Source organism: Cricetulus griseus, assembly GCF_003668045.3.
Source record: "Cricetulus griseus strain 17A/GY chromosome 1 unlocalized genomic scaffold, alternate assembly CriGri-PICRH-1.0 chr1_0, whole genome shotgun sequence".
Taxonomy (NCBI): domain Eukaryota; kingdom Metazoa; phylum Chordata; class Mammalia; order Rodentia; family Cricetidae; genus Cricetulus; species Cricetulus griseus.
Window position 1 is genome coordinate 256,143,376 of NW_023276806.1, and position 26,428 is coordinate 256,169,803.

General features: G+C 49.1%; 2 protein-coding genes across 2 annotated transcripts; both read right to left on the reverse strand.

Moving 5' to 3' along the window:
- Positions 1-11: 11 nt before the first annotated feature.
- On the reverse strand, positions 12-6,576 carry LOC100769585 (glycine N-methyltransferase). The gene is made up of 6 exons (XM_027389162.2): positions 3,615-6,576; positions 1,643-1,770; positions 990-1,100; positions 668-810; positions 453-574; positions 12-358 (listed from the first exon to the last, which is right to left on the reverse strand). The coding sequence occupies exons 1-6, from the start codon at positions 3,818-3,820 to the stop codon at positions 187-189; spliced, it is 882 nt and encodes a 293-aa protein (XP_027244963.1). The 5' UTR covers positions 3,821-6,576; the 3' UTR covers positions 12-186.
- Positions 6,577-9,197: 2,621 nt separating this feature from the next.
- Positions 9,198-24,604, reverse strand: Cnpy3 (canopy FGF signaling regulator 3). Its single transcript, XM_027389161.2, has 6 exons — positions 24,367-24,604; positions 19,170-19,293; positions 14,520-14,616; positions 10,935-11,057; positions 10,369-10,486; positions 9,198-10,070 (listed from the first exon to the last, which is right to left on the reverse strand). Exons 1-6 carry the CDS (start codon positions 24,512-24,514, stop codon positions 9,856-9,858), a joined length of 825 nt encoding a protein of 274 aa, XP_027244962.1. The 5' UTR covers positions 24,515-24,604; the 3' UTR covers positions 9,198-9,855.
- Positions 24,605-26,428: the final 1,824 nt, after the last annotated feature.

Consider the following 26,428-nt stretch of genomic DNA (forward strand, 5'->3'; position numbering starts at 1 on the left):
CCATGAGAGCAGATTACTTGGGAAAGAAACACAAGGAGGATTGAAAAAGGCACAGACTGTATTGCTGATTGCCCGTTTGCCTGACCCCACATCCCTGCACCCAGCTGCAGGATCTGTGTCAGATGTTGGTCTTCGGGTGAGGCTGCCATTGCCTGGTCAGGGGCCTTATTGGAGCCAAAGTCACCTTCAGTCGGTCTTCTTGAGCACGTGGATGAAATAGCAGGGGATGTAGGCCTGGCCGGGCCTATAAGGCTTGAAGTCGCCCAGGACACTGTGTTGGCACTTGCCCCCAAAGGCTGCTTGGAGCAACTCCGTGAAGGACACCAAACAGTGTGGGTAGTAAGAGAGCCGGAACTTACTGCAACAGGGCCCCCAGCCAAGCGTGAGGGCTGCTGGCCTCAGTTCCCCCACCACCACCACCATCTCCTCATTCCTGCCAAACCATGCCATACCTGAAGCCAGGAGAGCCATCTCTGCCAGAGCCTGGCACCTGCACTGTGTAGTCCAGGGTTACCATGTGGGCTTTGTTGTTCACTGCCAGCACTGATGTTGTGATGTCCTTGGTCAGGTCACTCTGTAAGCAGTGGCAGCAACTATATTAGCTTCCATAAGCCACTATGGGGCTTCTGGCCTCCCAGCTCACACCTCCCACTCAGGCCAGCCCGACCTTATAGTAGATGTTCTTCCCTGGGGGAGCACAGCCCGTACTGAGGATGTAGTCGTAGTTGCGGTGATCGATGACCAGCAGGCCCCCAGGCCGCACCATGCTTGCAATGTTCTTTAGCGCCAGCCGGTGCTCACTCTGATCACCTGGGTACCAGGCAGGGCCACAGACACTATCTGCTTGGGCCTCCAGCACCATTCGCCCTCCCAACTCCCTCCCAACTGCCAGCACTAAGGAAGAGAGGCAAAATGCAGGGCTGCCTTATTAAAGCCAGCCAGCCAGCCACCCACCATTGGGAGTGGTGGAGCTCAAGGCAAAAGCTCACCTTTGCAGTCTGGCAAGTGAGCAAAACTGTTCCCAAGGCAGATGACAGCATCAAAACCATCTCCTGCAGGCACATCTTTGTCCAGAGTCAACCAGTTGGCTTCTTCAATGACTGGAGGCCGGGGAAGGAGGACAGAATCAGTGGCATGACAGTACAGCATCAGCCATCTCCACCCAGGGACACAGGGGATTCATTAGGGACATGGAGGATGAAATGGGAGAGCACCATTGTTGGAAAAGCTAAGAAAGACAGGATGCTGTGGACAGGTAAAAGTTGTACAGAACCCTGCATATGGTGTGCACCTCTAGTCCCTGCTGGTTGGAAACCTGAGGCAGGAAAATCACTTGAACCTAACCTAGCTAGAGCAGGCAACATGGGAAAACAAAATGCTGACAGTGTGTGACAGTGTGGCTCAGGTGTCAAGTGTCTACTCAGCATGCCCAAGATCAACCCAAGCACCAAAGATAGAGCAATCTCATTCTTAATACCTGCTCTCTCAAAATGATGTCAAAGCCTTCCATTTTAGGAAGGTGACAGGAACTGCACTATACCCTGAGGAAAAATGGTCAGCCCACTCTGCACAAAAGAGGCCAGGGCAGAGAGAAGAGTGGCCCTGGGAGTGTATGGCTGGGGCTCTGGCTGGACCTACATACCCCACTTGTCAAAGGCTGGTTCCTTCCTCCTGTTCCAGCGCTCCTTAAGTGCATACTTCAGCATCTTGTCACTGGCATCCACACTCGTCACACTGAAGCCCTCTTCCACCAGCATAATAGAGTCCACTCTGGATGAGGTCAGAGGTGAGGGACTGAGAGGGCCAGTCGGGAGAGTGGGAGGCCAAGGAGGATGCCATGCACATGGCATTTTACCAAACATACTGTTTCATAGTTCTTTCCTCTGCCCCCTGTCTCAGGCCACCTCCACTGACCTCAGGTGATCCCATGAGTATATTCCTTTTTTTTTTTTTTTGTGGGGACAGGACTTCATTGTGTAGCCATGGTAGTCCTGGAACTCACTCTGTAGACCAGGCTGGCCTCAAACTCAGAGATCCATATGCCTCTGCCTACTGAGTGCTGAGATTAAAGGTGTATGCCACCCCACCACCAGGCACGAGTATATTTCCTTATCACCAGATAGCAACAAGTTTTGGGGTTTTTTTTTGTTTTGTTTTGTTTTGTTTTTAAGGTTTTTAGCCTGGTTTACATAGTGAATACCAGGATAACCAGGGCTACAAAGAGAGACCCTGCCTCAAAAGAGAAAAAAAATTTAAATGTAATTTTATGTGTCTTGTCTGAATATGTGCATCATATGCATTCCTGCTGTCTGCAGAAGCCAGAGGAAGACGCTGGGTCTGGAAGAGCCTAAGCACTCTTAACTGCTAAGCCATCCCTCCAGCCTATTAAAGATAGGGTCTCATGTTGTAGCCTTGTATGGCCTGGAGTGCACAGAGATCTACCTACATAGGTCTCCCTGTGTGCTGGGATTAAAGGTATGTGCCACTACACCTGGCAGCAACATTTTTAATTTAAATTTTAAACACCCCCACACCACACCACCCCTGCAGAAAGACAAGGTTTCTCTGTGTAGCTGTAGCGGTCCTGGAACTCTGTAGACCAAGCTGGCCTCGAATTCACAGAGATCTGCCTGCCCCTGCCTCCCAAGTGCTGGGATTGAAGGTATGGACCACGACCACCCAGCTTAAATTTTAAATTTTAATCATGTCTGTATGTGTGCATGTGACTGCAGTGCCCTCCAAGGCCAGAAGAGGGCATTTTGTTCTGGAATGGAGTTACAAACTATTGTGAACCACCTGATGTAGGTGCCAGGAACTGAACACCTGTGTAATGCAAGAGCAGTGGAGGCTCTTGGTGGCGAACCATCTCTCCAGCTCAACACTTAAAAAAAGAAGTAATCGGGCCCGGCATTCAGGAGGCAGAGACAGGCGGATCTCTGAGTTCAAGGCCCATCCTGGTCTACAGAACGAGTTCCAGGCCAGCCTCCAAAGCTACAGAGAAACCATGTCTGGAAAACAAAAAACAAAAAACATCAGAACCAGACACTATACAAATGTACATTTGAGAACTCAGCCTACCAAGGCTCCTGGAAATAAATGCAGTATGTGCCCTGTGCTGAGTCCGAGTATGGGACAGACACTAACTGTCCTGGTCTGCATCTGCTCCACCAAATGTGGGCCTTCGTACTAATTGGAGCTTCCTTGGTACTAATTGGAGAAAATCACTACTTACCTCATGGGTTTTGTTGTTTGAAACACATGTACCCAAACTCTTGGCACAGCATTTGGCTGTGCAAACGAGGCACACATGGTCTGTTCACACTACCCGAGGCCATCACAGGAGGAGCAGCGCTAGGGCCAAGGATCCAGCTTGACTCGAAGTCCGGCTTTTGCTCTGTCCCATGAATCCTGTGCTTGCACCCTCGCCCCGGGCCAGGTCTCCTCGGCCCCCTCCCACACTATTTTGACAGGTGCTTTCTTTCATCATGCCCATTCTACCCCAAGGGCAGGGACTGCTGCCTGCCAGGCTCCCGCCCTCGAAGGCCGCCCCCACTGGCCTTCCTGCGGTGCTGCGGGCCGTCCTGGCTAAGCCCTCTCAGCTCGCTTGGACTCACCCTGTGCCACAGGCCACGTCCAACACCCGACGGCAACCATGCTGGCGCAGCAGCCCGAGCAGCCACGCCTTGTACTCTGCGGTGCGGCTGCGGGTGTCCCCGATGTACAGCTGCCACACGCGTGCGGCCTCCCCGTCCGCATACTGGTCCGGGAGCCCTTCTGCGGCCACCCCCAGGGAGCGGGTGCGGTAAATGCTGTCCACCATCCTGACCTGCGCCTGGCTCTCAGGCCGCGAGCGAGCGAGCTCCGCACTTATAGTCCTCAGGCCGGGCAGTCCACCTGGCCAATGGCAGGTAAGAGAGGGGATACGCCCCTGCTGGGCCCGGAGCCCCGGGAACCGAGCCAGGCTGCCTCCGCAGTGGGGATGGATGGCTCAGCCAGGCAATCCTGGACCTGGGTTTCCCCATAGTGAGATAGAACAGATAGAACGCAGCTGGGCGGCCAGGAGCTAGGAGGAGCCGAGAGAAGACAAATCAATGAGTGCCCAAGCCATCCCTACCCAAGTGGGAAAGGGAAGAAACCTTTGGAATACCCGCTAAGCAGAATTAGACCACGCCCAGCACAGTAGGGTGCCCCTCACTAATAGTCCACACAAGGAACACCACACAGAAAAGGGCCACTGTTTCTCCGGGTGATGGAGAAAGTCTTTGACGAAGATGCTGATGTGTCTATTCAATAAAAAGAACCGAGTCCACTTGGAGATACGTGTGTCTCTCTAGGTGACATCAGGCCCCTCCTTCCTCCCATCCCTTTTCAGGCCAGGGGCCTTCTGAAGTAGTTTGGGCCGTCCAATCCCTGAGCTATACCGAACACTCTCCTAAAGGCTGGGTGCAGTGAAACTGAGGAGCTGGAAGAACGCCCACAATTGTGCGATCGTTTTTAACTTTTTTAAGTAATGTGTATGGTTGTTTTGACTGCATAGATGTCGGTGTCCTACATGCGTATCTGGTGCCTGTGGAAACCAGAAGAGGGCATCAGATCCCCTGGAACTGGAGTTACAGACCCCATCATGTGCGTGCTGGGATATGGAACCTAGATCCTATGGAAGTGCAGGCAATGTTTGGGTTTTGTTTGGTTTTTATTTGTTTGTTTTTTCAGAACCCAGACAGGGTTCCTCTGTGAAGTCCACCTGGTTGTCCTGGAACTTGCTCTGTAGACCAGGCTCACCTCCAATTCAGAGATCTGCCTGCTCTTCCTCCTGAGTACTGGGACTAAAATGTGAACCACCACCGTCCAGCTGCAGCCATGGATTTTAATTAACAGTTAAGCTATTGCTCCAGCCCACTTTTTTAAAAAAACTTTTTATTGTTAGTACAGAGCCATTCTCAATGGTTCTGTCCAGGCTCAGATAATACAGTCTCGGGGCTCAGTAGCCCTCACACAGGTCTGTGACACTATGCTCATTCAGACTCTGAAACTGAGTGTGTTGGTGCACACCTGTGATTCCAGTACTTGGGAGCCTGAGGGGGTGAGAGCAGGAGTTCAAGGTTATTCTAGGGTACATAAAGCTCAAGGCCACTGATGGACTACATTAGTCCCTGCAGAGGGAAGAGAGAGAAATTATATTTGAGAATTTCAAGGAAATCCAATGTCATTTATCAAAATATTCTTGGAGCAAATCTAACAATCCTAGACTTTTTCATTCATCTTAAATGGTCATCTTTTATTTACTTAGGTTTTAAAAAAGGCAGAGTCAGCTGAATCTGTGTGAGTTCAAGGTCAGCCTGGTCTACATAGTGAGTTCCAGGACAGCCAGAGCTATGTAGAGACCCTGTCTCAAAAAACAACAAATTGTGTGTTCAGGAATGGCACGGACGTGTGAGAGCTGGTTCCTGAGCTCAAACTCAGGCCATCCATCAGGCTTTGAAGCAAACACTTTTACCTGCTCAGCCATCTTGCCGGCGGCCTTTTGTTGCTTCAGACCAGTGGTTCTCAACCTTCCTAATGCTGGCACCCTTTAATGCAGTTCATGCTGTGGTGACCCCCAACCAAAAATTATTTCATTGCTACTTTTGCCACTTTTATAAACTGTAAATATCTGAAATGCAGGATATCTGATATGTGACCCCTATGAAAAGGTCCTTCAGCTCCAAAGGGGTTGTGACCCCCAGGTTGAGAACCACTATTTAGGACAGTCTTATTTTGTAGCTCTGGCTACTTGATACTATATAGTCTAGTTTTGACTTTTTTTGTTTTTGTTTCTGTTTTTCAAGACAGGGATTCTCTGTATTTTTTTGGAGGCTGTCCTGGAACTCGCTCTGTAGACCAGGCTGGCCTCGAACTCACAGAGATACTCCTGTCTCTGCCTCCTGAGTGCTGGGATTAAGGCGTGTGCCACCAATGCCCGGCTCCTGCCTCAGCTTCCTGGATGCTGGGGTTACAGGCATGAGTCACTACACCCAGCTTAGATGACTGTATTCATGGGCCCCTGCATACATCTGTATAGATAGTCTCATCTACTCAGGAAGCTATGGCAGGAAGTCATGTGCGCTCAGGAGTTCAAGACCAGCCCGTGCAACAAAGTGAAAACATCTCAAAAAAAGGAATTAACTAGGACATGGTGGCTCAGGCTTTAATCCTAGAGTTGGGAGGCTGGGGCAGGAGAATTCCACAAATGTGAGAGCAGCCTGCTAAGTTCCAGCCCAGACTACAGCGTTTGAGACACTGCCTCCAAACAAGTGTTTCCTTCTCAGTGGAAGCAGCACTTGGTGCACCCTCTTGTCAGGAAAGCCCATGTGACCACCTCTATGAGGTTGGGGTTTCTCCCTAGTAATATTGTTCTTGTTTAAGTAGGAAGCTTATTTAGTAATGCTAGTGAGGGGGTTGTTGTCGAACCCAGTGTCAGATTTTTTAAAAGATTTATTTATAGTGTTCTGTCTGCATGTATACCTGCAGGCCAGAAGAGGGCACCAGATCCCATTACAGATGGTTGCGAGCCACCATGTGGTTGGTGGGAATTGAATTTAGGACTTCTGGAAGAGCAGCCAGTGCTCTTAACGGTGTTGAGCTATCTCTCTGGCCCCAGATTTTTCTTTTCTTTTAAATTCTGTTCTGAAACAGGGTCTCACTATGTAGGTCTGGAACTCCAGGCAATCCTGCCTCAGTTTCCTAAATGCTGGAATTACAGGTATCTAACCTGGGGCGGGGGGCAGGAGGAGGGGAGGTCTCATTCTGTAGCTGGCTACCTGGCTGGGCTAGATCTTGTATACAAACCAGACTGGTGTTGAACTTGTGGCAATCTTCCTGCATCTGCCTCCTAAATGCTGAGATTATGCACCACACCCCACTAAAAGACACATTCTTCACAAAAAAACAAAACAAACAAACAAACAAACAAAAACCACAATTTGTTGCGGAGCAGTGGTGGCGCAGGCCTTTAATCCCAGCGCTCAGGGAGACAGAGGCAGGTGGATCTCTGTGAGTTCCGAGACCAGCCTGCTCTACAGAGTGAGTTCTAGGACCCCCAGGGCTGTGACACAGAGAAACCCTGTCTCAAAAATATCAAAATTAATTAATTAATTAATTAAAATAAGGGGAGCATGTAGTGATAACTTGACAGTGGGGAAATGACTGGTTGGGCTTGGTAATCAGCGCCTTGACTCACTGAGCCACCTGGCCAATTCTGTCTTTGACCCAGGGTCTCCTATGCAGTTCCAACTAGCCTCTGTTTCCCAAGCGCACTAGCACACCAGACCTGCTTTGTCTTTTTAGACAGCCTTGTTATGTAGTCATGGCTTGCCAGGGCAATCACATGCCAAAGGTCAGGCCGGATGGATTTGAAAAGCTAGGCAGTGTGGGACACATTTTCATTTCCCCCTTCATTACTCCCACCATGCTCCCAGGGAAAAGAACACTTAAGAGGGCAGGCTGGTCACTTAAAACTCTTCCAGTGTGCCCGAGGATCTGGGAAGTGCTCAGGGATTTAAAAGCTGCTGGAGAAATGTCACCTGTGAATGACCAGTAGTGCTGGTGATGTAGCTCAGGGGTAAAACCACTCACCTTGCTTGGTGAGGCCCTGGGTTTGATCCCCAGCTCCAAAGGAAATTGAATCACACTGATAATTAATTGGCAGTCTTAGGGTCTGGCAAGTCACTTCTGAGGACAAGCCCCAGACACAATGTGACTTCACTAGAGTTCTATTCTTTACTTCTAAATGGTGGTGTGTGTTCCACCTAGCTTTATCTTAAGGTCCACAAGAGCAGGACATGACACATACTTGTAACACAGCTGGTTCACAAGTTCAGTGCCAGCCTTGGCTAGCAAGTCCTACCTAGGTCAGCCTGTGCCAGAGAGACTTGTCAAATAAACAAGCATGCACACATGACACACACACACACACACACACACACACACACACACAATGAAGTGTGAAGCATGGAGTTTCCAGTTGGTCTCCCTCCCAATAAGTACTTCAGGCCATTCTCCGGCTCTCCTCAAAGGTTTCTGCTGAGGGACTCTTAACTCCATCTCCAGCTAATGAAGCTGGGGTGGGAAGTTATCAAAGTGTAGGCAACAGCAAAATTAACAGGTTCCTATAAATGGTGGGGATACCAGCCTGGGCAGCCAATCCTGCCTTTACCTATCTACACCGGGCCAGGTCTACCTGCCTGTAGGGTGGGCAGTGGCAGGGGAGCTAGTGAGGGTGCAATACCAAGTCCTTGGAGGCAGGGAACAACCCCTACAAGAGCTGAGGTCAAAGTGTGACAGTCCCCACACATGCCCTCAGGCCTAGACCAGACTAGGATTGGGTCGTTGGGTCAACACCCCTGGACATGGACAGGGCTTTGCTTCATCCTCCTCTTGGGATCAATGATGCTCTGTGGACAGGAAGTGCAGTGGGTTAGTGACAGGATGGTCAGAGACTGGCCACCAACGAAATGATCCAGAGGTTGGGTTCTCTGACTCCTAACCCCAGGCCCCAGCCCCCCTCCTACCCAACCCCTAAACACTGAGGGGCCAAATGTGACCAATTAGGGAGCAAGGTCCAAGAACAGGTAAGGTCGGAATACGGCAGGAGGGTGGGAGCAGGCAGTGATGTGTACATACTCTTTACACAGCGGCCAGCAAAGCCTTGGGTAGAGAGGGAACGAGGGCAGCCAGGTGCCCAGGACACAGGGCACAGGAGGCACCCAGGAGTAGAGTGGGACGGGCCTTGGGAAGCACAGGCAGCTGCTGTCGGAGGGTCAGCTGGAGGACAGGGTCAGTCACCATGCTCCTTCATCCCATGGCTCCTACCTTTAACTTAGTGGTTCTCAATCTGTGGGTTGTGACCCCTTTGACAAACCTCTATCTCCAAAAATCCAAAACTAAGATTCTACAGTAGCAAATTTACAGTTATGAAGTAGCAACGAAAATAATTTTATGGCTGGGGGTCACCAGAACATGAGGAACTGTATTAAAGGGTTGCAGCATTAGGAAGGGTGAGAACCACTGCTTTAACCCAAACTAACCCTGGGCACTCTCAGCACCTGCTCCTCTTAGTAACTGGTAATGAGGGTGGGAGCATCGTCACTTTCCCAGCCCCCAGGACTGGGAGAGACAGGCAGAAAAGAGCAAGGAGGAGACACTTTGGAGGCTGAAAGGACCCAGGAACCGGAACCAAAAGGCCGAAAGGTGTTTACTCTGGTAGCCCTGGGGAGGAGGACTGGGCAGAGCACAAGTTGTCCTCATGAGTGGGTGGAGGTGGGGAGCGGCTGTGGCTGCAGTTTTGCTTCCCCATGGGGTCAGGTGAGGTGCCCTCTCTGCTGGCTCTGCAGTGACTCCAGCTCTGGTCCTCAGCCCCTTGTGCCACACTGGGCTGAGTTCATCCTAGAAGTTCGGAAACTCATGACCTGACCAGGGACCCAGCAGAAGAGAACATGTGGTGGAGCAAGACGCGGGTCTGGCTGCCACATGGCACTAAGTCCTGACGAGGGCTGTGTCCATCCTGCTGAAGAAGCTACAGGCAAGCTGGAGGAGTCTTCTGTGTCTCATGCTCTTCAGCTTCAAGGTCAGGGGTCTCAGTTTGGGGATGCTGGGTTGGACCCGGAGCTCGTGATGGGGGCTGCGTAGCAAGAGAGCTGCCTTCTGCACACCCTCCTCCTCTCCCACCCCCAGATCAGTCCACTTCTTGCTGTTGCTCAAGGGCAGGAAGAGGGCACAGCCAAGGTAGGAGACCGGAAGCTGAACAACAGCCATCTCGCTGGAGCCACGTCCCATGCTCTTGAGTTGGGATCTTGATTCAAGGACACTAAGTTGGGCTCACAGTTCATCAGGAGGGCTGTGTGGGAGGGGGGAGGCCTTTTGCACACCCTCCTCTTCCTCAGGGCTGGCATCCCCCTCCAGACTCGCCAGCTCCTTCCGCTGCTTGCTGCCGCTGCTGGAGCCCTTGACCCTACCACGCTTCTTCTTGGATTTCTTCCCTCCTAGAGAGGCAATGTCCCCCTTCTTGCCAGACCACCGCTCTGCCAGGCAACCTGAGGGAAGGTACAGAAAGGCTTCAGGGTCAGCTTGCTGGGGAGCAGGACTGAAAGGGAGCTGCTGGGAGGAGCGAAAGCAACGCATGCCTCTCCCCTCTCATGCTTCTCCCCATGTGGCGAACAGGCTCAGTTCCCCTGCAGGATCCTGTGCCTGGGGCCATTACCTCACCTCATCTCATCAAGCTCCCTGAGGGCAAGAGGCCCTCTACTTTCCCACCCTATGCCACACACCTCTCCCAAGGGAAGGCAGATAATGGAGACACTGCCCTGCCCCCTCCAGCCGGCCCTCACTCACTGGTATCCTTGCCCTTCAGCACGTGGTTGGCACAGAGGAATTCAGTCAGGTCTTCCTCCTGGTGGTTCCTGTACCAGTCCTCAATCACCTCTTCAAACTCCTCCACCAGCACGTCACACTGTGAAGTACAGCACCAGGGACTGGGGATACCCAGGCTCCCAACTCTCCCAGGCACCTGGCTCCACCACGACCCACACAGGAATAAACAGGCAGGTACCACTCACCCAGTGAAACTGAGGCAAAAGGAAAAGGTACCAGAAATGGTGCCACATGCCTCTCACCCCAGCACTCTTGAGGCAGAGGCAGGTGTATTTCTGTGAGTTTCAGTCCAGCCTGTTCTACATAATGAGTTACAGGTAAGCCAGAGCTACATAGTGAGAATCTATCTCCAAGAAATAGATAGATGGGTGGGTGGATGGATGGATGGATGGATGGATGGATGGATGGACGGACGGACGGACAGACGGATAGGAAGGAAAGATAAAAGAATGGCTCTTGGTAGCCTTCCTCAGTGTAGAGTCAGCCCTATGCACCCCACTGAGTGCAGCAGGCTACAGGGCCCTTACCTGCTTCTTGAGGTCGGCTACCTCTGCAGAGGTCTCATTCCACAGTTCATAGGGGATGTCCATCACCACCTTGACCCCTTTGTGGACTAGGTTGTGCAGCGTCTCAAAGGTCTCTGACATGCCCTGGAAGAGGCAACCAGGCATGGATGCAGCTCCATTCCTACCTGCTACCTTCCTCTCTCTGACATTTGAGAACCTGGGTCAAAGATGTCCATCTGGCCAGGACTTCTCACCCTTAGCCCCAACCTCTCCCCCTCTTTCAGGCTGGCCTTCTACAACCCCCAATCGATCACACACCCTAACCTGCCCCTCACCGATGTATGTTCAAATCTATCTGCTGTTGCTCTCTGGCCTATGAATTTACATTTCTTTCCCAGGAAATAAGATGTCCTTGGCTCCATCCCTTTCATGTGGCTGGACACTCTTATGCAAACAAATAGTTTAGTTATGGAAAAAAAATACTTCAAATACTTCTTATCACCATTATTTATCCTGCAAGTATCGGATAAATATTTTTGGGCTGTATAATGCTACAATGTTTGATTTTTTTCTAATTGTAGTTTAAGGCTGGGAATGGCAGCTCATACCTTTAATCCCAGGATTCTAGAGACAGAGATAGAGGCAGATGGATCTCTGTGAGTTCAGAGCCAGCCTGGTCTATACAATAAGTTCTAGGCCAAACAAGGTTATATAGTGAAACCCTGCCTCAAAATTTAAAAAACAAAAATAAAAATAAGTCAGGTATGGTGGTGTTCACCTTTATTACTGCACTTGGGAGACAGAAGCAGGTGGATCTCTGAGAGTTGGAGGCTAGCCTGGTCTATAGAATGAGTTCCAGGACAGCCAGAGCTACATAACAGAGAAACTCTGCCTCACAATACACAAACAGATAAATAAAAATTGCTGTTCATGTTTCATAGAAACCTGACCTGAGTTTCATAAAAAGTATTTAGTAAAAATATGGACTTGGTTTGAGGACAGAATTTCCAATTTCTTAAGTGGCTCTATACAAACTTCTGCCATGCTGGATACATATGTACATAAAGCAGAGGCTCTTAGCACTTAAGACTACAAAATCAAAATATAAATCAACTCTGAAGAGCGGTGGAGATGCCACGCCTACAGCATCGAGCATTCAGCCAATATTTATTTGTTTTTAGTCTCTGTGCATGTTGTGTGTTTATGGGGTGCGCACGTGGAGACAGGGCAACCCTGGGTGCCAGTCTCCCCCTCAACCCTATTAGGGACAGGTCTCTCATCTGTCACTGCGTACGGCCAAACTGGCTGGACCATGAGATTCTCTGGGGCCACCTCCCTCATGCTGCATAACACTGGGGTAACAGGCACATCCTACTGCATCTGGCTTTTTAAGGTAGTGGGATCCAAACTCAGTCCTTACACTTAATTCACTGAGCCATCTCCTAGCCTAAGAACTGTCTGATGTCTACATTTATGTGATGTACATACACCCAGGGTGACATAAAAATTTATTAGATAAAAAGTGGCTGCAAGCATTCTTAAATTTTTGTTTGTTTTGGTTTTTAAGACAGGGTTTCTCTGTGTAACAGCTGTAGCTGTCCTGGAACTCACTCTGTAAACCAGGCTGGCCTCGAACACATAGAGATCACCTGCCTCTGCCTCCTGAGTGCTTTGATTAAAGGCGTGTGCCACCACACCTGGCTCTCTAAAAAATTTTTTTTCATCAGATTCATTAATTTTATTTTATGTGTGTTTTGCCTGTACCATATGCATTCTCGTTGCCCACAGGAACCATCATGTTACATACAGATGGTTGTGAACACCACATGGGGTGCTGAGAATCCAACCTGGTTCCTCTACAAGAGCAGTAAGTGCTCTTAACTGCTGAGCCATCTCTCCAGTTCCAGCAAGTGTTTTAGTGGAAGGAGCCCAGGCCCACTCACCACTCGGTGTTCTTCCTCGCTGTGTCTGTCCTTGGTAGGAAGCGCACAGCCGAGGCATAGAACACTCTTTATGCCGTGAAAAAACTGGACTGGCTTCCCAGAAAATTCTAGCTCTTGTCCCCAGAAAATTCACTACCCACTCCCACTTTTTCCCCTTCCTAGAGATCACACACACACACACACACACACACACACACACACACACACACACACACGTTGGCCTGGTTTGTGCAAACAAACTGGGAAAATCCAATCCATCTTCCCCCACAACTTTGCTACTAAGCAGTAGTACATCACAGGGTCTTTGCCTCCTGTGGTTTCCTGCCCCCCACCTCTGCCCTCTTTTTGGAGACAGAATCTCATTATGCGGCCCTATCTGGCCTAGAACTTGCTGTGTAGCCTGGACTGGATTAGAACTCAGAGGCCCACCTGCCTCTGCTTCTTGAGTGTTGGGATTGCCAGTGCACACTCCTTGCCTGGCTTTAGTTTTGTTTTGCACTGTCCCACAGCAGATGCACAGTGTAACCTGTACTCTGTTGGTTAACAGAATGTTTCTAATAATTTGCAACCAGGTTTTTGGTTTTTGTACTTTGTCGCTTGTGTAGCCAAGCTGACCTCAAAGTTCAGGTCTTCCTGCCTCCTAAATTCCGGGACAAACAGGTATGTGACACAACACTTGGGGAGGAGAAATAATTTGAGACACTTTTTATGAAAGCAATCGTGGATTAACTAACTAAATTCATGTAAGTTTTAAAGACAAAGCTAAGATTTCTACTTGAGATACTGAGGGGTCTCAGGAGTTATGTCTGACATCCTCAGACAGGAGGAAAATGTGGGTGGCAGGCACGAAAGACACAAGACATAACCTACAGCTCCTTCCTTCTCCAGGGAAAACACCTGTGTACACAGGTACCACCAGGGCCTGAGGAGGTGGCTCTTGGTGACTCATGGGAAGAACAGACAATCATTGATTTTTTTTTTTTAATTGTTAAGACAGGATTTCATGTAACCCAGGCCAGCCTCAAACTATGTAATTGAGGCTAGCCTTGAACTCCTAACTCCTGATCCTTGTGCCTCCACCTCCATCATGTCTGTCTTCTGGAATCTCCCTGGCACACTGTTGTGTGAATCTTGCTGAGTCCTAGTGTTTTTGATACCCATGTGAGCTTCCAACCCCGGGGCATTTCTGCCTTTTCCTGACATGGAGGTGGAACCTGGGGCAAGCCCGGGCCATCATAAATACACCTTATGCCACTGCAGAGTCCATGCTCAGCAAGAAATACAAACAGCTATACAAGAATGTGACAGAGGGGGTGCTGGAGAGATGGCTCAGAGGTTAAGAGCACTGACTGCTCTTCCAGAGGATCTGAGTTCAATTCCCAGCAACCACATGGTGGCTCACAGCCATCTGTAATGAGATCTGGTGCCCTCTTCTTGTGTGCAAGCATACATGCAGATTAACTGTATATATAATAAATAAAAAAATATAAAAAAAAGAATTAAAAAAAAAAAAGAATGTGACAGAGGAAAGAAAGAAGGGTCCTCAGGCACGACCTGCCAATCACACTTTCGAGCGTGCGTGTACACACACACCACAAGCAAACATACTTAGATTCACAAGAGCCGGGCCCCAGAGGGAATGAGGCACAAGCACAAAGCCAACCTTGGCAAACCGGTTGCTGCCAGTCCTCTCCTTGTGCAGGCTGTAGTCCAGAAGCCTCTTGCAAATGGTCTCAGTGACTTCAATTAACCGTAAGTCCCTGCCGAGACAGCAGCAGGAGAAGAGCTAAGTTCTCCTCCCAACCCCACAGAGTAGCGGTCGGTCCCTCCAGCCCTGCTGCCCAATGCTTGCACATCTCACCAACGGGAAGGCAGAGCTGGAAGGAAGATAGGTCATCTGGCCTGGGGGCTCTGAAATGCTGGAACACAGACCAGAGAGACAAGGTTTTAACAGATCTAAAGGAAGGATCTGCGTGCATGGGGGGCAGGGCACATTTATAGAACCTGTAGCAAAGCCAGGGCCTTGCCCAGGCCAGGCAAGAGCTCAACCATTGAGTCTCACCCCAAACCAATCTATTTGTTTTTACTTTAAAAGTATCTACTTCTGCCGGCAGTGAGTTCCAGGACAGCCACAGCGGTTATAAAGTATCTACTTTTGTGTGTTTGTGTGTCTCTGTGTATAAACACACAGACGCCACATGTGTGCAAGTGCTGGTGAAGGCCAGGAGAAGGCACTGGATCTCGTGGTGAGCTGTCTGACATGTGTAATGGGAAATGAACCCAGGCCTCTAGAAGAGCAGCAAGTATTCTAAACTGCTGAGCTGTCCTTCCACCTCCCACTTTTTTCCCTTTGTTTTTTGAGACAAGGTTTCTGTCTGTCTGTCTGTCTGTCTATGAATTTGCTCTGTGGCTGAGGCTAGCCTCAAACTCACAGAGATCTGCCTGTGTCCTGAGTGCTGGGATTAAAAGCATGTGCCACCAACGCCCAGCCTACCTCCCACTTTTTAAAAATATCTGTGATCCTGGGAATCAGATTCAGGGTATCATCCATAGTAAGACAAGTGTCTGCTACTTTCCCTTTTCCCTATAAAGCAAAAATGTATCAGTCCTTTTTTTAAAAAAATAGTACTTTTCACTATTAGTGAAGATATCATAAATAGGTCTTTCCCAGCGCTCCCTGGAAACAACTATTAGTCAATTTTTCTTTTTTCTTTTGTGAGACAGGGTTTCTCTGTGTAGCTTTGGAGCCTATCCTGGAACTCGCTCTGTAGACCAGGCTGGCCTCGAACTCACAGAGATCCGCCTGCCTCTGCCTCCCGAGTACTGGGATTAAAGGCGTGCGCCATCACTGCACTGCTTAATCACTTTTTTTGATATATGTCCATGGTATGTATGTGTACATGTTCATGTGTGCATATACACATGTGGAGGCCACAGTCAATGTCAGGTGTCTTCCTTGGTCACTTTCCATTGTTTGAGACAGGGTCTCTCTGAATCTGCAGCTTATCTTCTGGACTAGACACAGGTATGGAGCATCCCTCCCGTCCAGCCACCCCCCCCCCCATCACTGGGATCACAGGTAAGTGCCACTCTGCCTGGCTTTTTATGTAGGTGCTGAGGACCAAAACCAAACCCTCATGCTTACACAACAAGCACTTTCCCAGCAGCCATCCCCCAGCTCCTATTAACCACTGATTTCTTTCTCTTTGTTTTTTGGAGACAGGGTCTCACTATGCAGCCCTGGATTGCTTGGAACTTGCCATGCAGACAACCCTGGTGTTGAGCTCAGAGACCCGCCTGCCTCTGCCTCCCAGATGCTGGGATTAAAGGCGTGCGCCACCACCGCCTGGCAAACCATTTCTTTCAAGTCTTTGTCTGCACCTCTCAGGTCATGACTTCACCATCTCCTTTGGGATCTGGCAGACCTGTCTATGCTAAGCACGGCAAAACTTTACCCATCTGGTTGGAAGGTTTACCTACCTGGTAGTGTTTTTTTGTTTTTTGTTTTTTTTTGTTTTTTGTAAAACCAACATGGAACAGACAAAGCAAACAACGATCAATAGTTCAGGCATCAATATGAGTGCTAATCACAGTGAAATGTACATTATATCATAAACCACCATGTGTTGTTTGAGCTCACTGAAAAGCTAATTCTGTGTGTCCCATGGGCTGCACACCCCCTTTCAGCATGTTTTTCTGAGTGTCCTCAAGGCTTCTTGTCTGGGGATGGGCTGGTCCCCACTGTGTGCCAAGGAGGAGAAAACAATAAAATGGGCATAAGAGACAGAGACTCATCTCCCAGCTGATTCTGGACCCTGGGCCCTTGAGCACAGCTAGAAGATAAACTGTTTCCAACAGATGCTATCACTGCTTATCCCATGACAAATGCCTGACATGGGAAAGAGAAGTTGGGAGTTCAGCCATGACTGGTTTACCACGGACAGAAAGCTCAACAGGGAACCCCAGCTGACTGTCTCAACTGCCTAGTTTCTGGTGAATGTTGGTGAGAGCTTGATCTGATTTTACCTCCATTGCTGTTCTTTTACTTGGAAGCCTTACTTGAAGGGACACTTGTCTGTAGGGACTTCTGAAGGGGGAACTGTAGCTGGCTGCTTACAGGGGTTCCCCTGTCAGTTTCTTCTGGATTTTTTGAGGCAGGGTTTCTCTGTGGCTTTGGAGCCTGTCCTGGAGCTAGCTCTTGTAGATCAGGCTGACCTCCGAACACACAGAGATCCACCTGCCTCTGCCTCCAGAGTGCTGGGATTAAAGGAGTGTACCACCACTGCCCAGCTCTTTTAGATGTTCTGACACCTCATTTAATGCTTTCTGTCCATCTGTCTGTCTTCCTAGATATCCACCTATCTGCTATTTATTCTTTTACTCTGGCTTGCTGTATACTTAATAATTCAACTCCATTCAACTCCAAAAATATGGCCAGGTGTGGTGGCACACACCTTTGATCACAGCACTTGGGAGGCAGAGGCAGTCGGATCTCTGAATTCCCGGCAAGCATGTTCTACAGATTGAGTTCCAGGACAGCCAGGGCTACACAGAGAAACCATGACTCGATGTTTTGCCAATAAAAGTCTTGCCACATAATTGATGGATTAATAGTCTGTAGTCGGGGGCTGGAGAGATGGCTCAGCGGTTAAGAGCACTGACTGTTCTTCCAGAGGTCCTGAGTTCAATTCCCGGCAACCACCTTGAATGAGATCTGGTGCCCTCTGCTGGCACACAGGCAGAAGACTGTATACATAAAAAATAAATAAAATCTTAAAAAAAAAAAAAAAAAAAGTCCGTAGTCAAGCTAAATCTCTATAGGCATTCTCAGAGGCTAACCTTAATCTAGATAATCCCTCACAGACATGCCCAGGGGCCCACCCCCATGGATTCAGAGTCTGTCAGGTTGGTAATTGATACTAGCCATCATGCCCGAGTAGAAGAGGAACATAAACTTGTCATCATCCTTCCTTCCAGCTGCTGGGATGACAGGTTTGAGATGCCATACCCAGCATGTGTCTTTTTGCTTACCTGGACTTGTGTTCTGTCTCTATGTAGCTCTGGACAGCCTAGAACTCTCAGGGTAGACCAAAGGGGCCTCAAACTTGCAATAATCTTCCACCTCCACCTTTTCCTAGTGCAAGGACTATGGGTATGCCCACTGTAACTAGACATGTATCATTCTGATGGCAAAGCACGTCTTTTTAAAGTTAAGTCAAGAAAATTGTTTTATAATTTAGGCGTTGTTGCCAGATAGTGGTGGTGCACTCATTTATCCCAGCACTCAGGAGGCAGAGGCAAGTGGATCTTTGTGAGTTCGAGACCAGCCTGGTCTACAGAGCATCACCACCTGGCTTCTTTAATTTCTTCCAACTTTTATTTTATGTGTGTGGGTGTTCTGCCTGCATGTCTGTGTACCATGTGTATGCAGCACCCAAACAGACCACAGGCAGGTGTTGGATGCCCTGGAATTGTAGTTACAGATGGCTGTACACTGTTATGTGGTGCTGGGGATTGAACCCTGGACCTCTGAAAGAGAAACAAGTGCTTTTAACCACCGAAACTACAGCCCCCATCATGTCATTTTGAAAAGATGATCTTAAATGACAGAGTTGGTTTTGTTTTTTAAATATCTGGCAAAATCAAATCTGGTAATCTGTCTGATGCCCACCTTTCATCCCAGCACTCAGGAGGCAGAGGGAAGTGGGTCTCTATGAGTTCAAGGTCATCCTGGTCTTCACAGTGAATTCCAGGACAGCCAGGGCTACAAAGAGAAACCCTGCCCAAAAATAGTTAATTAAAAAAAACAAAACAACTTTGGTAATCCCATGTTAACAATTTTTTGTTTGTTTGTTTTGTTTCATCTTTTCAGACAGGGTTTCTCTTTGTAGCCCTGGCTGTCCTGGAACTAGATCTATTGACCAGGCTGGCCTTGAACTCAGAGATCCACCTGCCTCTGCTCCCACACACTGGAATTAAAGACATATGTCATCACTGCCCAGCAATATTTTTTATAAATTACACAGGTGGTGAGAGTTTGTGGCTTCAGGGATTCACCTGGTCACAGTCTCACTTTTCTAGATGAGGAATTTGAGGCACAGAGAAAGGATTTATGAAGTTCACCTAACCTAAAGTGGCAGAAACAGTGGACAAATTTGAGTCCATTATTGTGACCAAAGTCTTTTGGTTTGCCTGGATAGACAGAAAACAGGGCCCACACAGCCTCATTCCTTATTCAACCTTAATTCCTCAACCCCCACCACACACAAAACCGAAATAAAAGCAGGCCAGGCACCAACTCCCATTTACTTACGACTTGGTGTACTTGACTCCGGAGGCCTTCCGATCCAGAATGCCATAGCCTGTGTCGATCACTTCCTTGGTCTTCCCGGTTTCTTCAAAAGCTGACTTAAGCTCCACTGCAACATACTTGCACACTGGAGAAGGGAAACACGGGGCAGCCTGCTGAGTGAGAGCTTCTGTGAGGCCAGCATGCAGCCAAACAAACCTGGGCAGGTGTCCCTTCCTAGCCTGGATCAAACCAATATTCTGTTTGGAGATTAGTTCTAGGCCACAGATAGAGTTCATTATTGCTTGTCCATTCCCAGCTTTTATACCTTAACTGCCATCACTTTACTAAAAGAAAGAAAGCACAACCGCTAATATCTCTAATCTGAACTATTTGGGAAGCTGAGGCAGGAGGATTGTAAATTCAAGACCAACCAGGGCAACACAGGCAACAAGGAAAAAAAAAAAATCTCAAAACAGAGCCAGATGCGGGTGTGGGTGGTGCACGCCTTTAATCCCAGCACTCTGGAGGCAGAGGCAGGTGGATCTCTGTGAGTTCAAGGCCAGCCTGGTCTACAGAGCAAGTGCCAGGATAGGCTCCAAAGCTACACAGAGAAACCCTGTCTCAAAAAAAAAAAAAAAAAAAAAAAAATGGAGCCAGGCATGGTGGTGCACACCTTTAATTGTAGCACTTGGGAAACAGAGGCAGGAGGATCTCTGTGAGTTCAAGACCAGCCTTCTGTACATAAAATTCAGGACAGCCAGAGCCACACGGTGAGATTCGTGTCACAAAAAATAAACAATATGTGGGGCTGGAGAGGTGGTTCAGCAGGTAAAGAGGGCACTACCAAACCTGGTGAGCTCAGTTCTGTCTCCAGGACCTACAGACTCATGGACACCATATTCTGGCCTCTTTCTACAGGCACACTGCCCTCTGAGCTCTATAGGCACACTGTCCTCTGCCCTCTTTCTACAGGCACACTGCCCTCTTGAGTTCTTTCTACAGGCACACTGCCCTCTGCCCTCTGCCCTCTGCCCTCTTTCTATAGGCACACTGTCCTCTGCCCTCTTTCTACAGGCACACTGTCCTCTGAGCTCTATAGGCACACTGCCCTCTGCCCTCTTTCTATAGGCACACTGCCCTCTGACCTCTTTCTACAGGCACACTACCCTCTGACCTCTTTCTACAGGCACACTGCCCTCTGAGCTCCATAGGTGCCCTCTTCTGGCCTGCAGGGATACATGCAGAAAGAATACTATACATAATAAATAAATCTTTAAAAAAATATTCATGTATATTCCGCTAACGGCATAGAAAGAAAAATGTCACTCTTCTACTCACATTCACAACTATTAATGATCTGCCCTGCAGTACCTAAAATTTAATAATCATCTCAACAGTTATACATTAGAAACAACTATACACTATCACCTACTTCCGGTAAGCATGAACTTCAGTATAACCATTCAACAGTTATGGTACTCAGGTAATGAATGGGCGTCTTCGTGATTTCCAGTGTCCCCAGTTCTCTCTGGCTGCCAAGTTACTGTGCTCCAGTTTGTGTGCTTGTATTTTCTTATTCCTACTCTGCTCAAGCAGTTATTAAGCAACTGCTGTGTGCTGGGCACTGGGGACAGGGACATGGAAAACAAGGTCCCACCTTCTATGCTCACCGTGAAAGAGCAAAGGGTGTTAACAATTAGCCAGGTTGCAGCCACTGCCTTCAGCGTGTGATACACCCATGGCCCTGGGAAAGGGGTTGATGCCCTATAGAGGCTTCTAGGACCCAGTCTCCTGACACCCCAAGGATGTTCTGAACTAGGCCCATGTGCTCCTGCCTTCACCGGGCCTCTCTGTGAGACAGATGGGTATGATCCCTGTAAGACCCAGCTTAGACATTCGGGGGTCTTCAAAAGTGCCCTATACATGTTGGATGCTTGCTAATTATTGCTGATGGAGTTCATGTGGCCTCCTCTGAGTGGAATTTTGTCTGCAGGCTAAGTGAGGCATCTAGACTGTTTGGGGGTTTTGTTTTGTTTTAGGTTTTTTTCAAGACATGGTTTCCCTGTAGCTTTGGAGCCTGTCCTGGAACTCACTCTGTAGACCAAGGTTGGTCTCAAACTCACAGAGATCCACCTGTCTCTGCCTCTTGAGTGCTAGGATTAAAGGCATGAGCCACCACCACCTAGCTATCTGCACTGTTTTATCACCAAGAGTGGAGTTTAACACATACACACACACACACACACACACACAGATGTCAGCACTACCCCCAAAGGTTTGTTTGGTGGAATTTTATGTAACAAGTACATCAACTGATACCTGGAGAACTTGGAACACAAAAGTCCCAATTATAAGCTGGTGATCTCAGAGTCTCCAATGTACCAAGGTTCTCACCTCTCTGCTTCTTCCTGGACCATCCGGCTCCCTCCCCACACCTGTTCTGCACTCCTTGCAAACTCATCATTGTCCTGACACCTCCACTCCATTCTCCCACGGCTTCAGCATGTGGTGTTCCAGAAGGGGGAAACATGAATGTTTCCAACAGTCTTTCTCTTATACCCATCAAGTACACCAGCTTTTTCACTCTTACAAAAGTCACTTCTTCAAGACCACCCCAGGGGAAGGAGAGACAAACTTGAGGGAGTCTCAGAGAACAGACCCAAGACCCTCATGGCTAGCTACCCACTTTTTCTGGTCAGGTTCTCCTTCTTCTGTGCCGAGGCCTGTTCCACTCAGACTTCTAAGCCTGAAGGCAGGCTCTGTGAGCCAGATAACAGTCATCAATTAATAACAGTGATGCAATAATAATAAACATTAAATAAATACAGCATTAAAAGGCGCCTAAAGGTCAAAGTTTGCCAAACCACTCTGAAAATTCCTTTGTTAGGCTTGCATGATCTCTGAGACCCTTGCCAACACTATGCTTCTGAGTCTATGAAGATCTCCTAAGGAAAAGAAATGAGCTTCTTGCACTGTGAATAGTAAAAAGAAGAAACAAAAGCCCCAGGACTAGAAGAAAGCAGATGGGAAAGCATCCTGGCACAGGTGAGACCCCCCTGCCTTCCCCCACAAGACAGGGTTTCTCTGTGTAGCCCTGGCTGTCCTGGAACTCTCTCTGTAGAGAGTTCCACAGAACTGGAACTCGAACTCACAGACATCTGCCTGTCTTTGACTCCCAAGTGCTGGAATTAAAGGCATGAGCCACCTCAGCTTGGTCAGGAGAGACCCTTAACCAGATACCCCTCCAGGTCAAGTATCTCTAGAGAGTCTACTTAAAAAACAAAAATTCTAAACCAAAATAAATAAAATAAATTAAGGAAAGGAAGGAAGGAAGGAAAGAAGGAAGGAAGGAAGGAAGGAAGGAAGGAAGGAAGGAAGGAAAAGCCAGGAGGTGGTGTAGTACAGGGAGGTAGAGGCAGGTGGATCTCTGTGAGTTTGAGGCCAGCCTGGTCAACAAAGCAAGTTCCAGGACAGGCTTCAAAGCTACACAGAAAAACCCTGTATTGAAAAAGACAAACAATGGGCTGGATTGATGGCTCAGAGGTTAAGAGCACTCACTGCTCTTCCAGAGGTCCTGAGTTCAATTCCCAGCAATCACATGGTGGCTCACAACCATCCATTATGAGATCTGGTGCCCTCTTCTGGTGTGCAGATACACATGGAAGCAGAATGTTGTATACATAATAAATAAAATCTTTAAAAAACAAAAGAAAAAGACAAACAAACAAAAACTTCCACTGATGGTGGTGGTGGACAACTTTAATCCCAGCACTTTGGAGGCAGGAGTATCTCTATAAGTTGGAGGCCAGACTAGTCTCCAGAGAGAACTCTGGGACAGCAAAGGGTATGCAGAGAAACCCTATCTTGGAAAAAAAAAAAAAAAAAAAAAAACAGAAACAAACAAACAAAAATCCTGTATATTCAGAGACTGGCTTAAAAAACAAACCCTGTGTATTTAGAATGTGAGTGTGTGTGTGTGTGTGTGTGTGTGTGTGTGTGTGTGTGTGTGTGTGTGTGTGCCTAAGCACATGGAGGCCAGAGGTGCTTTCTGATACTGTTTTGCATCTTACTTTTTTCCAGACAAGGTTTCTCATTTGAATCAGGAGTGTGACAATTGGGCTACACTGGATTGTTAGCGAGGCTCTAGGATCCTCCCCTGTATGTCTCCCAGTGCTGGGATTACAGGCACACACACATTGCAGCATCTGGCTTTTTACATTTGTCTTGGGGGATCTGAAGTCAGGTTCTCAGACATGTGTGGCAATCATGTTACCCACTGAGCCATGTCCCTGGCCCCATTCTCACTTTTAACTGCTCAAATGGAAGGATTATATGACTCAAACCCACTGCCCAGCCTCCCAGTGCTTAGGGAACATCTGGCCTGGTGCAGATCTGGCTTGGTGCAGGCTTTGAATTAACATAAAGTGAATTTCCAGAATACTTTAAAGGATGCTTAGAGCCAGGACGAAGAGAGGAGGGGGGGATGACTGTAAAGAGAGGAGGGGAGATGACTGTAAAGGTCTGAGAAGAAAACGGATAAAAGGGAGGTCTCAGATTCCGACAGCTCTCTAAGTTCCTGCCTCCACTCCTGTGTCTCCCAGGTCCCAGTCTTCTCGATTTATAAAATCTTCCCCCTTCACCTAAATCTATCCTGGGCTCTATGTTTCCCCAAAGTGACTCTTGACTCTCTCCACACACATACAATCGTATATATCCCAAAATCTTTTTTGTTTGTTTGTTTGCCAATAATTATTTGCAACTAAGTCCCTGTCCTCAAGAGGCAAAAAACCACACACACATTAGGTTGGAGTGGAGGCAAACGGGGAATGTTTCAGGTTCCTTTTCTGAATCAATAAGGACCTTTTCAGTTCCTCAAACTCGCCCTTTGGCTTCTTGGCCTGCAGGGCCTCTTCATTTGCCTGTTTCTGTGGTTTACGCGGAGGGGGTTTTCTGCACTTTCCTTTTCCTGGCCAACTCTTATTTTCGCAGCAGGCCTCCTCTAAGAAGCTTCCCCTCCACCCCCATCTCCAGGGTTGATAAGCAGCTGCGCCTCGGCCAGCCCCAAAGCACGGACACCTAGCTTATGCGAGGGTCCCAGCGCCTAGCGGTGCCCAGCACGCAGCAGGATCGGCGAGCCCGGAGCCCCGGACCCTTGCCCATAGGCCCCGCCCCACCCCGCCCCTCGGCCTGGGTACGCCCCGCGGCCCCGCCCCCTCACCTTCGCATTTGCTGGGCAATCGCACCCAGTCGGTGTCCTCCGCCCGGGCACGGGTCGGGCCCAGCCTCGGGGCGGGCAGGAGCAGCAACGACAGCAGCAGCAAGGGAAGCAGGAGGCAGCGGGGCGCGAGCTCAGACATCGACTCCATGGCCCAGCCGGACCCAGAGCGGAGCGGACCCGGTGGCGCTTCCTCCAGCAGCGCGCGCGGAGCAGCTTCCCCCGGTCGCTTCCGGGACTGCACACGTGCCTCCGTGTAACCACGGCAACAGCGAGCCCCAGCCCGCCCCCTCTCCTCCAGCCGCTGGCTGCGGGACCAAGGCCCGCCGGAGAAGCAGCCAGTGGGTTCGCTGGGCGTTTGCATTTTAGCGAATGAGAAAAACGATCTTTTTTTTTTTTCCCACCTCGGCCAATCAGACAGCGGATGGTGGCTGCGGAGACCTATAGCGATCGCTCCGCCTTCTAACGGTGACTTGGAGAGGCTGGAGCATCTGATCCTCTGGCTTACCTTGGATAGTCTGGGTTTGGCCGCTCTAGTCCCGGATAACGTGAAGCCGACTGTCTTTCACAGTTTTTGTTTTTGGGTTTGTTGTTTTTTGAGACAGGGTTTCTCTGTATAGCCTTGACTGTCCTGGAACTCACTCTATAGATCAGGCTGGCCTCGAACTCAGAGATCTACCTGCCTCTAGAGTGCACCTCCACGTCGGGCACCCTTAAGGTGTAAAACATTTTTTTATTTTGCGTTGGGAATGACTGGAATCAGTTACTACCTTCCACCACCATGTTGGTCCTGGGTGTTGTTCTTCGCTGCAGCTTGTGGCGACGAAACATGATCCACCAAACTCAATAAATAAACCCACATGGAGTTTATTGGGAAAGGGAACAAAGGGAGGGATAGGTGTTATCGCTGCTATGCAACCTCTGACAGATGTCAGTGAGGAGTGATCACCTGGGCGCGGGAAGGTTGCCCGGGAAAGAGTGATCCCAGGATGTGGAGATTAGAGAGGACCCACGCACGACCAGGAAAGGTTCCCTAAGGAGAAGGCCCAGGCCCAGGAGAGGGCTGGCGCAGACTGACAGGCTGAGAAGAAACCATGGGGTGGGAGAAGGAGAGGAATCAGGAACAGGGCCAGGTTGCCCAGGACCCAGGAAGAGGGAGAAGCCAGGATATCAACAATCCCACCTCTTATTATTATTAAATGGTGGGAGATTAAATAGGGGGTGTCAGGTAGGGCAGGAATACAGGGCACCGAATCGTCAAGACTGCTTCCAGCTGACTTAGAGGACATTGACCATTTTCCGGGTCCTGGGGTAGCTGGTTGTTTCCTCACAGTCCAGGCTGTATGGAACTCTCTGGCACCTCTTAGTCCTTTGCATTCACCCAGGAGGCACAGACGGTTGATTTGAGGGCTCCTGGATATGGTTATGGTCTTTGTTGTCCCCAGATCCGGGGCTACCGCTGGCATTCCTATCAAACAGCTAATTGATTGGATTAGGAGTTTGAATGAGATATTGGGGCTACACAGAGAGGAGATTGATGAGCAGGTGTAATTAGTAGGAGCAGGAGAGCTCAGATCAGCTTGAGGAGAGGGAGAGGGGTCAGGAAGGAAAGCAGGTAGGGTTCCCAGTCTGGCAGTATGGTTGTAGGGGTGAAGCCTCATTCTTCTGAAATCGGGGACAAGGTAGTTGACCTGGGTGTCCTCTGTACTTAAAGGAACAGTGTTCTGTTGCGGTTTCTGTGTATGAGGGGTGAGCTCAGGTGAAGAAGGAAAGGGTTTGAGGTGGGTAAGTGAATCCAGTTTGGGGGGGCTCAAGCTTAGCAGCTGTTGGAGTTACAAGAATCACCTTGAAGGGGCTCTGCCATTTAGGGGAAAGGGATGAGGGGTGTTGGTCTGAAGAAGAGAGAAGGGCCTGGTCCCTGTTGTTTTGTTTTTCGAGACAGGGTTTCTCTGTGGCTTTGGAAGCTGTCCTGGAACTAGCTCCTGTAGACCAGGCTGGTCTCAAACTCACAGAGATCCACCTGCCTCTGCCTCCCGAGTGCTGGAACTAAAGGCATGTGCCACCA